The sequence below is a fragment of the Muscardinus avellanarius genome, assembly GCF_963383645.1.
Source record: "Muscardinus avellanarius genome assembly, chromosome: 4".
Taxonomy (NCBI): Eukaryota; Metazoa; Chordata; class Mammalia; order Rodentia; family Gliridae; genus Muscardinus; species Muscardinus avellanarius.
This window is the reverse complement of record NC_137789.1, coordinates 135,813,368-135,826,649: the sequence shown is the minus strand read 5'-3', so window position 1 is coordinate 135,826,649 and position 13,282 is coordinate 135,813,368. Positions and strand designations below refer to the sequence as shown.

The 13,282-nt window shown below is 49.1% G+C and overlaps 1 protein-coding gene across 2 annotated transcripts in view; it reads right to left on the bottom strand.

Moving 5' to 3' along the window:
* Positions 1-447: 447 nt before the first annotated feature.
* The window catches only part of CNNM2 (cyclin and CBS domain divalent metal cation transport mediator 2), a gene marked incomplete at both ends in the record, with an annotated part of 162,575 nt that continues 149,740 nt past the window's right edge, over positions 448-13,282 (bottom strand). The window contains 3 exons of one of the 2 annotated variants that reach the window (XM_080694604.1): positions 448-657; positions 2,720-2,901; positions 10,528-10,593. In XM_080694604.1, coding sequence (XP_080550730.1) covers positions 448-657; positions 2,720-2,901; positions 10,528-10,593 — 458 coding nt within the window. The remainder of the gene's footprint in view (positions 658-2,719; positions 2,902-10,527; positions 10,594-13,282) is intronic. The other variant, XM_080694605.1, reaches the window with a different exon arrangement.

The window sequence follows — 13,282 nt, the reverse complement described above, 5'->3', positions numbered from 1 at the left end:
CCTCCCTGGGAGCGCCCCAGGGCCGCTCAAGGGCAGGTCCGTCCTATCAGGGCCACGTCATGGGACCACAGCAGAGTTCCTACAGCACAACCTAAAACTCTGCAAAAGACACTTTTAAAAAACATGATCTCTTGAAAAAATAAATCGCGACAATTTTCAACTTCATGCAAATCGAGGGAGGAGAGTGAGTACTGATAAATGGTACAGCTGAAAAAATAAACATGATTCTATCTGGGCAGAAGAAGTTCGTCTCCGCATCTTGAACGCCATGCCCCGGCCGTCGCTTCCACGACTCCAGTTTCCGTTCCTCCTCTGGCAGTCCTCCTCCGCAGCTTTGAGGAAGGGGACAAAGTCTTTGGTCTCAGAATGTTGCGGGACGCAGCACGGTGGACAAGCTCACACTAATGCCAGTCACGGGCGGACAGAGGCGGCGGGGAGGCGGGCGCCCTAGATGGCGCCCTCGCTGTGCAGGCTGTGGTTGGCCTTGCCGTGCGCCACGCAGTTCTGTTCCGTGAGCAGGTTGGCCGTCTCGTCCGGCAACCCGTCATGCAGCTCCGTAAGAGTCAATTCGATTTTAGTGTTTTCACTGTCTGAAGACTGGGGGGTCCTGTCCATCCGGGATGCCATCAAGGCATTTTGGTATTGCTGTCTTGAGATCTGGGACCAGAACGTGGCACAGAAAACAAACCAAGTCAGCACTTAGTTTGGGGTTCTTTGGCCTCTATACGAAACTACACACTGAATCCCCAAAAAGGCCTGTAGCAGTTTTTCTTTTTTTCTGTGCTACTGGGTATGGAACTCAAGGGCATTCTCCCTGCAAGACACACCCCAGCCCTATTTAATTATTTTATTTACTTATTTTTTTGGTGGTACTGGGGATGGAAACCAGGGGCCTTCTACCTCTGGGTTGCACTCCCAGACCTATTTTATATTTTATTTGGAAACAGGGTCTCTTAAGCCAGCGAGGCCGGCTTCAAACCTATGTGATCCTCCTGTCTCCGCCTCCCAAGCACGGGGATTACAAGTGTGCGCCACCACACCCGGCTTATTCTTTTATTTTGAAAAAGGGTCTCACTGAGTTTCTGAGAGCCTTGCTAAGTTGCCGAGACTGGCTGCAATCCTGTAGCCCTCCTGTCTCAACCTCCCAAATACTGAGATCATAGATGTGCGCCACCACACCCGGCTGTCTAGCAGTCTCATACAAGGAAATCCTCTTTGAAGTCAGGCACACGCCTATAATCCCAGTATTTGGGAAGCTGAGACAGAGGATTACAAGTTTGAGGCTAGCCTCAGCAATTTAGCAAAGACCCTTAGTGAGACCTTGTTTCAATCAATATATTTTTTAAGGGCTGGGGGTATAGCTCAGAAGTAGAATGCCCCTGGGATGACATTCCAGTCCAAACTGGGTGGGCATGGTAGGGCATGCTTATAATCCCAGTATCTAGGAGGCCGAGACAGGAAGATCGCAGGTTCCCAGCCAGCCTCAGTTACTTAGTGAGATCCTGTTTCAAAATAAAGAATAAAAATTAGGGGCCAAGGGTGTGGCTCAGAGATAGTATGCCCCTGGGTTCAATCCCTACCTAATATTGCAAAAAAATTTAAAAATGAAAATAAACAAAGCAGCCTCAGCTACCTATTGAAGCCTGCTGCAACTTAGTGAGAACTGCTTCAAAATAAAAAATAAATAAGGTTAGGGGTATAGTTTGGAGGTAGAATGCCCCAGGGTTCTAATCCCCAGTACTGCAAAAACAAAAAATAAAAACAAAAAAAGCTCCAGTACCAAAAAAAAAAAAAAATCACTCTTGAGTATAAACCGAGCCACGTTCCTCTTCCCCCTTGAGACGGTCTCATTGCGTTGCTCGGCCCGGCCTGGGCTCCGGGCTCCTCCTGCCTTGGCCTCCCAAGTCGCTAGGGCTACAGGTGTGCACCACTGTGTCGGGCTTAAACTGAGGTGTTTGTTAAAGTTCAGGTTGACTTGCAAACATGTCAGGTCCTCCTGATGTAAAATCACTTCCAATTTTGCTTCCAGTTTCACAGAGATAGAAAACGGAGATGAGTTACCACCAGCTAAAGCCGCTTGTCAAATACCTCTTCATTTCAGAACAAGAAAAGGATCCATCTGCAGGAGTCCCAAGAGGAAGCTCTTCGTCCTCTCAGGAGGCGGCCCCGGTGACCTGCTGTGCCCCGCCCTGGCTTCCCAAGCCGACCAGGGACGGGCTCGCTAGTCTAGGCTCATAAAAGCTTCCTGAAAAAACCTTGGCTCCTTTTCTCCAGATCTCTCGCTCTCATTCCCTGAATAGCCACAACTGATTTGTCAACTTTTTTTTTTTTTTTGGTACTGGGGATTAAACCCAGGGGCTTTCTACCTCCAAGCTACACAGACACAAGGTCTCACTAAGTTGTCGAGGGCCTTGCTAAATTGCCGAGGCTCACCTGCAACACGCAACCCCCACCCCCGGCTCGGCCACACGAGTGTTGGAATTAGCAGATGTGTACCACCACTGGCTAAATTTATTTTTTTTAATTTTGAAATAATATCCTGTTCTCAGGGTATTAAGTAGGGTATTACTAAGTAATACTCCTTGTGATACTCCTGTCTCTGCCTCCCGAGGGCTGGGATTACGGATGTGTGCAACTGTACCTGGCGTGGCAGCTTTTTTGATAGAGCCAAGGAGATAGATGTGTTTCCCACCCTGCTCGGCGCCCTCCTGTCACTCACCTTGACGAACTGCAGGTCGGAGAGGGCGCGCACCGAGTAGTCGGGGATGTAGACCTGGAGGAAGGAGGAGCTCAGCTGGTTGCTGCTGCCCAGCGAGGGCGCCACCGCGTCCATCCGGTCACTTCTACTCAGAGAGTCGGAATGATTGAGGCCGCACGGGCGAGGAGGTGACTTATTTTCACCTAGAAAAGGAGAAAAAGCCCTTGTAAGTGAAGCAGATATAGCCAAGAGCCAGCTCTTTATTCCCAAATGAAAACTAATAATTGTCACCCAAGCCCCATGGGCGCAGACCTTGGCCTCAGCCCGGCACGCAAGCCCAGCCGCGGCGCACGGCGGCCTTCTGCTTCTCCTTGGCTGGGCGCCTCGGCGAGGCATGTCGCTCACTGCTGCTAAAGGTCTAGACGAGGACAGCATGAGGCCTGAGAGGGGGAAGCTGCCTGCCACCCAACACGGGCTCCCTGAAGACAGGCCTTCGTTATTTTGCCAGAAACAAAGCCAAAAGGCTCAAAAGATATCACGCTGGGCGTGGTGGCACACACCTGTAATCCCTGCGCTTGGGAGGCAGAGACAGGAGGATGGCGCAGGTCTGAAGCCAGCCGCGCGCGCTGGCTTAGGAGACCCTGTTTCCAAATAAAAATGTAAAAATAGGTCTGGGAGTGTAGCCCGGAGGTAGAAGGGCTTCCAGGAACCCCAGTACCACCAAAAAAAAAAAAAAAAGAGATCAAATACTTCTGAGCTGGGCATGGTGGCGCACGGTCTTAGCAACTTAGGGAGGCCCTCTGTCCCTTTGCTTCTCTGCAACTTAGTGAGATTTTTAATTTTTATGTTTCAAAATAAAAAATACAACGGGCTGGGGGTGCAACTCAGAGGTAGAATGCCCTTGGGTTCACTCAACACCGCAAAAAAAAAACAAAACAAGGCCTGTCTATGCACGCCATTCCTCCCAGACAAGCCTAGTATCACCTTTGTCTCAATAATAGCCCCGTCGGGCATCTCATGGGTGCCGTGAAAATTCAAGATCGCCAGACGGCACAACCCCTCAAGAAGTTGGGCTCAGATGGCGTAGGTGCTCTGTGGTTCCTCAGGAGTTGTTGTTGGTTTTCTTTCTGGTGGTGCTGGAAATTAAACTCAGGAGCTCACACGCACTAGGCCAGTGCTCAACCACTGAGCTAATTTCCCAGCCACAGCTGCCGCCGCCGCCACCACCACCACCACCACCACCACCACCACCACCACCACCACCACCAGCAACATTCATCATTATTTTGTGGTACTGGGGATGAAACCCAAGGGCATCCTACCTCTGAGCTGCACCCCCAGCTCTATTTTTTTATTCTTTATTTTGAAGCAGAATCTCACTGAGTTGCAGAGGGCCTCACTAAGTACCTGAAGCTGGCCTTGAACCGCGATCCTCCTGTCTCAGCCTCCCAAATGCTGGGATTACAAGCATGCACTACCATGCCTGGCTTTATAATAATAATAATAATATATTATAATATATTAATATAATATAATATTAATATAATAATAATTATATAACAATAATAATAATTATTATTATTATTATTTGGGGACATGGTCTCAACAAGTTGCCCAAGCTGGACTTGAACCTGTGGCCCTTCCATCTCAGCTTCCCAAGTAGCTAGGATTACAAGTGTGCACTGCCATGCCTGGTTTGTGTCACTTGGCATTGAACCCAGGGGCATTCTGCCTCCAAGTTACACGCCCAGCCCTATTTTATTTTATTTTATTTATGTTTTTACTGTATTATAACATTTATTTACTTTGGGCCAAAGGGCTACTTGAATGGACTTTGCGGTCCACATTTCCTTAATGGATTCCTTTTGGATTACTAACCATGAGTACCTTAAAGGAATTACGCCAAGTCAGCCATAGTTCAAAAATTGATTTTTAAATGTGAGATCAATACAACCATATAACTGGTGGCCTTCATGCGGCCTTATTTTTTTTATTTTGAAACAGGGTCTTGCTAGGTTGATGAGCGCCTCACTATTTGCTGAGACTGTCCTCGAACCTGCAATCCTCCTGTCTCGGCCTCCCAAGTACTGGGATCATGAGCATGTGCCACCATGCTGGACTTGAGTAAGATTTTGATAGTATCCTTTCATTAAGATAAAGTGAAGAGCTGGGCGTGGTGGCACACACGCTTGTAATCTCAGTACTTGGGAGGCTGAGACATGAGGATCATAGGTTCGAGGCTAGCTTCAGAAACTTGTGAGGCCTTCCACAACTTAGGGAGACCTTGTTTCAAAGTAAAGAATAAAATAGGGCTGGGGGTATAGCTTGGGGGTCCCAGCATCACACATGTACACCACACAAAAAGATAAAGCGGAAGGAAATGCAGATGGATCTAAGTGTTCTAGTTTTTTTTTTTTTTTTTTTTTTTTGCGGGTCTGGGGATGGACAGGGACGTTCTACCTCCGAGCTACACCCCTGCCCTATTTTTTTTTTTTTTATTCTTTATTTTGAAACAGGGTCTCACTAAGTTGCGAAGAGGCCTCACTAAGTAGCTGAGGCTGGCCGCGAACTGCGATCCTCCGGTCTCAGCCTCCGGAAAGCTGGGGTTACAAGCGTGCACCACCACGCCCGGCTGTGTTCTTGCTCTTAGAGGAAGTTCATTATAGCTTTTAATATAACTTTCATTGAAAATAATAGAAAATAAATAAATACACCTCTGCCAGGGCTTCTTCCGCTTTTGTTTCTCTAGCCAATGCGACTGTGCAGACGTTAACTGGGTGCTCATACTTAACAGTCCTGGGTTGCAAAATGTCAGAGAAGCCGGGCGGGGCAGAGGCGCCGGGGCGGGGCCGCCTTCCTCCTGGCCAATCAGCGTCTCCTCCCACCTCCCAAGGCTCCCACGCTGGGCGCTACTGCCGCGTTCATCCCTCGGCCCTTTGAGAGGAGCCCTGCAGTTCTCAAGAGTCGTGTTTTCCCGAAGCCTCCTCTTCTGCGGGCCTGTGTTTCCCACCCGGCGGCCCACCCCCATGTTGGAAGCCCGGCGCCCAGGCCTCTCCCCCAGACTCCAGGGCGCGACCTTCCCGGCTACAGCTGCGTGTCTAAAACCAGTCTTGCACCAGGTTTCCTCTGTTCGTGGAAATTAAACTCAGAAGAGCAGTTCCTCTTGGTGCTTCCTTCCCTCCTCTGAGAATGAGGGGCATTAATAATTTATCAATGGTTTATATTTAGCAGAATGGAACTTCGAACAGATGATCTAATTTTGCTACGCTTGATTCCTTATCTGTAAAATGCGTGCAATCATAGCACCTACCTCCTAAGGTCTGAGGGTTAAAAATAAGTTAACGTGCTCGAGCCAGCACCTGACACAGTCAGACGCAGCAAGCGCGCCTTCTTAACACTGTCTGCTCTTTCCCGTTCGCGTTCTCCAACTTGCCACCACAGCTACCCCAGGGCCCAGCCTCTCCACGTGGTGACCGTGTTGCTCCACGGCAGATCACCGGCCCTGTTTCTGTTTCTAAAGATACCTCTGAAGTGCTGTTTCCTCCTAAGTGTTAAACTTTAAAGGTAAAAACAAGGCACTAGCCCAGCACGGTGGGGCATGCCTATAATCCCAGTATTTAGGAGGCTGAGACAGGAGGATTGCAGGTTTGAGACCAGCCTCAGCTACTTAGCAAGACACAGCAACCTCGCCAGACCCTGTTTCAAAACAAAAAACCAAAAAGGGTTTAGCTTGGAGGTAGAATGTCCCTGGGTTCGAAAATAAACAAATAAACAAATAAATAAATAATAAAGCAAGCAAGGGGAATGAACCCAGCAGCCTTCTACCTCTAAGCTACACCCCCGCCCTACTTTATTGATCCCAGGGTGCTCTGCTCTTGGTCAGACTCTATTGGCGAGTGGGGCTGGCCCTGCTGCTTCTGTGGAGGGAGCCTCCCTGTGCCGGAGCCCACCGTCATCACAGCTGGAGAGCAGCCTCTCCCGGGACTTCCTGCTGTACAACAGGTGCCTGCGGGATGGAAGGCCGCCGCCCTGGCTCCAGCCCACTGCTGAGCGCCACAAGCCCAGGCGTCACAGCAGTGCAGCACAGGTTCACATCTTTAGCCAGAGCCCCTGGGACCGGCATGCTCTGAAATCTAGAAAGGCAACACGGTCTGTGTGCCCCACGTTACACACGGTGCCCAGCAGATCTGAGCGGGAGACAGACCCACACCGCGCAGAACAAAAGCTGGCGTGCGGCCCTAGCCTCGGGTCATCTCTTATTACTCGATTTATGTGCCGAGGTTTATGACAATAATTCTGGAAAAGCTTCAATCTTGATTCCTCTCTGCCTTCTCCGCATTGCTTTATTTCTGCTTTTGTCTTGGCTGTGTGTGTGTGTGGGGGGGGTGTGTGTGTATGACATTAGCCTACCTCTGAGCAACACCCCTATCCCTATTTTATTTTGGAATAGTGTCTCACTACATAGGTTGCTGAGGCTAGCCTCAAATCTGTGATCCTCCTGTCTCAGACTCCCAAGTACTGGGATTAGGGGTTTATACTGTACCATGCCCAGCTCCTTTTAAATTAATTAATTAATTAATCAACTAATTAATAACGAAGCTAGGGAATGAACCCAGGGGAGATTCTACCTCTAAACTGTACGCCCAAACCTACTTTATTTTTATTTTGAAACAAGTTCTCATTAAATTGCAGAGTGCCCAAGTTTCTGAGGCTGGCTGCAAACCTGTGATCCTCCTGTCTCAGCCTCCCAAGTACCGGGACCGCAAGCCTGAGCCACCACACACAGCTCATTTCTATTTTATTTATTTATTTTTGGTACTGGGGAATGAACCCAGGAGTATTCTACCTCTAAGCTACACCCCAGCCCTATTTTATTTATTGTTTTAAATTTTGAAACAAGGTCTCCCTAAATTGTGGAGGGCCTAAATTGCTGAGGTTGGCTGTGAACCTGGGATTCTCCTGTCTTGGCCTCCCAAGTGCCGGGATTGCAAGCCTGCACCACCTTGCCTGGATAATTTTTTTTTTTCTTTGTGGTATGGGAGATTGAACCTGGGGCATTCAACGTCTGAGCTATATCCCTATTTTTATTCTTTACTTAGAAACAGGGTCTCACTACATTGCAGAGGGCCTCACTAAGTAGCTGAGGCGGGCTGTGAATCTGTAATCTTTCTGTCTCAGCCTTCCAAGTACTGAGATCATAAGCATGTGCCACCATGCCCGGCTCTTTTCTATTTTGAAACCAGATATCACTAAATTACCAAGCACTGACCTTTTATTTTTATTTTGAAACAGGGTCTTACCAGGTTGATGAGAGTCTCACTACTTGCTGAGGGCTATCTGAATCTGTAATCCTCCTATCTCAGCCTCCCAAATACTGAGATTACAGGTATGTGCCAGCACACCTGGCCAAGAGCTGGCCTTGAACCTGCAATCTTTCAGTCTCTGCCTCCTAAATACTGGGATTATAATCATGTGCCACCAACATTTTTCTAGGGTGATATGAGGTTTACTTACTTATTTTTTATTTTTTGTGGTACTGGCAATTGAGCCCGGTTTTTTTTGAAGCAGGGTCTCACTAGGTGATGAGCGTCTCACTACTTAGATAGCTGAGGGCTATCTCTGAATCTGCAATCCTCCTGTCTCAGCCTCCCAAGTACTGGGATTACAGGTGTGTGCCACCACGCACGGCCTGTCTTGGTTTAATTTATTCATCCTACATAGGAATCAATCCTTTCCTCTTGGCAGTAATGGAGAAGACAAAATAAATATGTCCAGCCTCCTCCCTGGGAGCCCCAAGACACCTTCTGGAAGAGGCTGGAAATCTCTGGCTTAATCCAACCCCCATTTACTAGTACATATGACCGCACTGCCAGCACCCCTGGGGGCCTGGACCACACAATGGACTTGGGCATCTGAGCCTCAGATGGAGCGCAGCGCTAAGAAGCCTCTGTGTTCCAGTCTATGGGGAAGGGAAACTGCGAACAGACTTCGCCCAGAAGTCTCTTACTGCGGCACCCGGAACTATTTTTTTTTTTTTTTGGTACCAGGGATTGAACTCAGGGCCATTCTACTCTGAGCTATATCTCCAGCCCTATGTTTTTATTCTTTATTTTGAAACAGAGTCTCACTAAATTGTGGAGGGTCTTACTAAGCAGCTGGTGCTGGCCATGAACCTGCGATCCTCAGCCTCTCAAGTACTGGGCTTACAAGTGTGCACTGCCACGCCCCGTTGGAACATTTTATTTTATTTTATTTTAGTAGTACTGGGAGTGGAGCCCAAGGGCTTTTCTACCTCTAGGCTATACTCCCAGACCTATTTTATATTTTACTTGGAAACAAGGTCTCACTAAGTTGCTGAGAGCCTCACTCAGTAGCTGAGGCTGGCTTCGAACCTGCGCGATCCTCCTGTCTCAGCCTCCCAAGTGCAGGGATTACAAGCGTGCGCCACCACGCCTGACTCTGAACATTTTAAATCAGTAGCAGACAGAAAAAGGGAAATGAAGAGAAAAAGTACAAACATATATGCACACCAGTATATATGTGTTTATGGATACATGTATGTATTCATACACATGTGTATTCTGCTGGCTTGATTCAAATAGCCCTGTAAATAACATCTTACAGCCAGGTGTGGCAGTGCAGGCCCAGCAGTAGCTGGGAGGCTGAAACAGGAGGATGGCGGGTTTGCGGTCCACCTCAGTAACTTAGTGAGGCCCTCGGAAACTTAGCCCTTATTTCAAAAACAGAAATACAAGCTGGGCGTGGTGGTGCACATCTGTAATCCCGGAACTTTGGAGGCTGAGATAGAGGAACACAGGTTTGCAGCCAGCTTCAGCAACCCTGTGAGGCCCTTGACAACTTAGTGAGAGCCTGTTTCAAAAAAAAATCAAAGAATAAAATAGGGCTGGGGGTGTAGCTCCGAGGTGGAATGTCCCTGGGTTCCATCCCCAATACCAATAAATAAATAAGTTAAATTAAATTAAATAGGGCTCGGGGTGTAGCTTAGAGGTATAAGGCCCCTGGCTTCAATCCCTAATATCAAGAAGGGGGTGGGGGGGAACTTACTCTCCATGATCCCAAGTTTTAAAAGCAAAAATCTGAGAAAATGCTATCTGTCTGAGAAGGAGTACCCCCTTCACAAATACCAACATGGTATAATTTTGCTGAAACTGGATTATGAAATGCAAATTTCAGTCAGGTTTAAATACATAAGCCATATGGAACAAAATAAATACAGGAAACTGTCCTGCCCAATAGGAAACTCCAGCAAGTTTAATTAAAAAAAGATTAGACCTTTCCTTTCTTTTAAATGGCTGAACTCTCCTGCAGGGACACAATCAGCAGCTGACCGGGAATGGGCAAGGTGCTCACTGCAAAACCCAGCGAGGGCAGAGCAGGGCCCCGCCGGCCGCGAGCACAGAGCTTCTGGGGAAGGTGTATCTTTCTTGCTCGCTAAGGGCAGCCATGGTCCTTCGGGCTTTTGGTTGAACGACTGCATGCTGGCCTCGGGTTCTGAGGCCCTCAGGGCCTCCGCGGACTCCACACCCATGGCTTCCTAGTCACACCAAGCCCCCGAGGATCCCAGGCTGCTGCGTGCAGGTGGGATGGGGCACTGACACTGTACTGAGCGTCATTCTCGGTCCCCGTCATGGTCCAGAAGGCCTCCCCGGCTCCCTCCACTCTCTGCCTCCGTGTGGCTCAGGCTTTGCGGATGGCCCACTGCTAGTCTGTGAAGCGGACAGTCTTGGGGCCTGAGGAGAGGGGAGCCGGCCTTGTGCAGGGGGAGGGGAGGCAGCCGGAGAAATACGAAAAGGAAGCATGCGCGTTACCTGGAGAGCCTGCGGCTAACAATTCTGTTCTGCTGACAACAAAGGTACGAGACAGGGACAGAGGAACTGAAAATGGAGAAAAACAGGGTGAGACCATCTCGAGAGGCAAAGAAAGGAGATCTCTGCAACTGAGGGCCAGGAGAGGACACTTGTCCTACCAACGCGAGCGCTCAACCCCAGAACCGCAACAGCCCACGTGAGGCTATATAAACGAGAGAAAGCACGCTGCTCTCCAGGAAGACGGATGGGGAGGCTGAGGAGGGGAAGTCCAACTCACATCCTTCCTTTCCCGCCCAGCGATCTCTTAAGCCACCAACCCAATCGGAGCTTACGGCTCCAAAGCGTGCTCCTCTTAAGGGCCGAATTACAAATGGGTCCTCAAAAGGGGATCTCATGGAATCCACCGCTCTGCGAGCTTGCCCAAGCCCCAGCCGCACCGGGCTCACTCGCTGCCCAGCCTACGGCGTCCTCCCCAGCAAGCAATTAATTATGCAATTCACTTGCAGTCTCAGTTGGTCTTGGAATCTTGACCTGATGCTTTGAATCGCTTTGGAATGATTTCAAATTTCAAAATAGAGCAAAGTGAATAAAGAACATCATGCCCAGATTTCTTGAGAATGCCTGACCAAGGTCACGCTCATCACTGCCTGCTGGGAGGGAGCGGAGCCCAAGCCCCATCTGAGGGCAAGTCCCACGGACACGGGAACCAAGGATCTTAGGCTTTTTCCCAGACAACTAGCTTTAATAAACAGAAACAGGCGTCTCTTTATCTTGAAATGCCTGCATGAAATGCACCTCTTTTCATTTTCTGCTTTACTGGGGATGGAACCCATGTACATTCTACCTCCAAGCTACACGCCCAGCCCTATTTTTATTTATTAAAACATTTTTTTTGTTTTTTTGTTTTTGTTTTTTTGTGGTACTGCAGATGGAATCCAGGGGCCTCCTACCTCTGGGCTACACCTCCGACCTATTTTATATTTTTATTTGGAAAACAGGGTCTCACTACAGTGCTGAGAGCTCTTACTAAGTACCTGAGGCTGGCTTCAAACCTGCGTTCCTCCTGTCTCAGCCTCCCAAGTACTGGGGTTAAAAGCATGTGCCTGGCTTATTTTTAAAATTCTGAAACAGGGTCTTACTGAGTTGTGAAGGGCCTCGCTAAGTAGCTGAGGCTGGCCACAAACCAAGATCCTCCTGTCCCAGCCTCCCGAATGCTGGGATTACAAGAGCGCCCAGCTCAAACTACACCTCTTAATGAGCATACAACATCCCAGATAGTCACGCAAAACACTCAGCTCTTGAATAGAAGAGACGCCGACAATCACCTTTTCCTTCTGTACTACTGCGAGCCGCAGGGTCCGAGGCCCCGGGAGGCCTGAGGAGGGAGGGGGCTGCGGCCCGTCATCTCTGAGTGCGTGGCTGCTCTCTGCTTCGCTTTTTGAATGTAGTGAGGCTACTGTCTACACTTAGAGAACGGTAGCCCATAAAAATGTAGAGCTCAACCTTCTTTCCTTTCAAAGTCATCTCAAAGAGCTGATTCTGCTGCCTTGAAGTTAATTTGAGGCTGGTTGCCAAAAATAATCACAATTATGATATATTTCTGTTATAACACCATTCCTTCTTATGCTTCTTCTATTTCTGTTTTTAGTACTAGGGATTGAACCCAGGGACATTCGACCTCCAACTACATACCTCCCCAGTAGGCCTCACCAAGGCTCAGGCTGGCCTTAGCGTGTATTTTAATGTAACACGCTTGGGTTCCTCAGACTACTGGGTGGCGCGGTAGATGAAGATCCAGTCACAACAAGAGACTCATCTGGAGCTGTCTCCTCAGCTCCTAGAAGTGACAGCCTTCTTTTTAGGACAGGCTGCTTTGGGGTTGGAGGTTGGGAAGAGAAGTCTCCTAGCACAGCATATCGGTGTCCACAAGGTGGCGCTGCGGCACCTCTGTTTACCTGCCTGACCGCTCCCTCAGGGTAGGACAGCAAGCTGGAGGCTGTCGGGCAAGCAGTGCAGAGGGGCCCTTCACCATGGCCCCAGGGAGCAGGCGGCCCTGGGCGCTTGTTCCCTGGGCGGTGTTCACGTTGCCCCAGGGAGCAGGCGGCCCTGGGCGCGTGTTCACGTTCCTTCTAGGACCCGTGCAGCTTGCTGGCATCTTGGAATCTGTGGCTAATCTTCACTGCATACCCACCCCCGAGCCCAACTCAACAGGCCGACTCTCCAGACAAGGAGAGCTGGCTGGAGGCAGTAAAAGCACAGCAGCAACCTTGCGCATCCTCAGGAAGAGGCAGATGAAAACCTCCAGCATAACCAGTGTTTAAATGGAAAGATAGGAGAGGAGGAAGGCTGAACTTGATTAATGAGGGTCTACGTTCAAATATGTGTAAAATTATGAATATGGCATGGTTACCCTGGACAACCACTGGTGGGAGGGGGGAAGGGAAATGGGGGCGGGGAGGAGAGGGCACCAAGTATAGTTTAAATGTATACCACTTATGTTCAATAAATTTGTTTTAAAAAATAACAAAAAATAACAACAACCAAAAAAAGACTCAAGTGTTGGATGAAAAGAAACTGGACCCTCACAGGGAACAGGCAGGAGTGCAACTATGACCTACGAACTATGAACTATGACCTCTGGGGCACTGCTGGGCAGCATCTACTAACGTGGAAGGCGCACGTTCTCCGTGGCCATTTCACTTCAACAGCAACACAAGAGACACGGACAGGGATGCTCAGAGCCACAGGCCAAGCA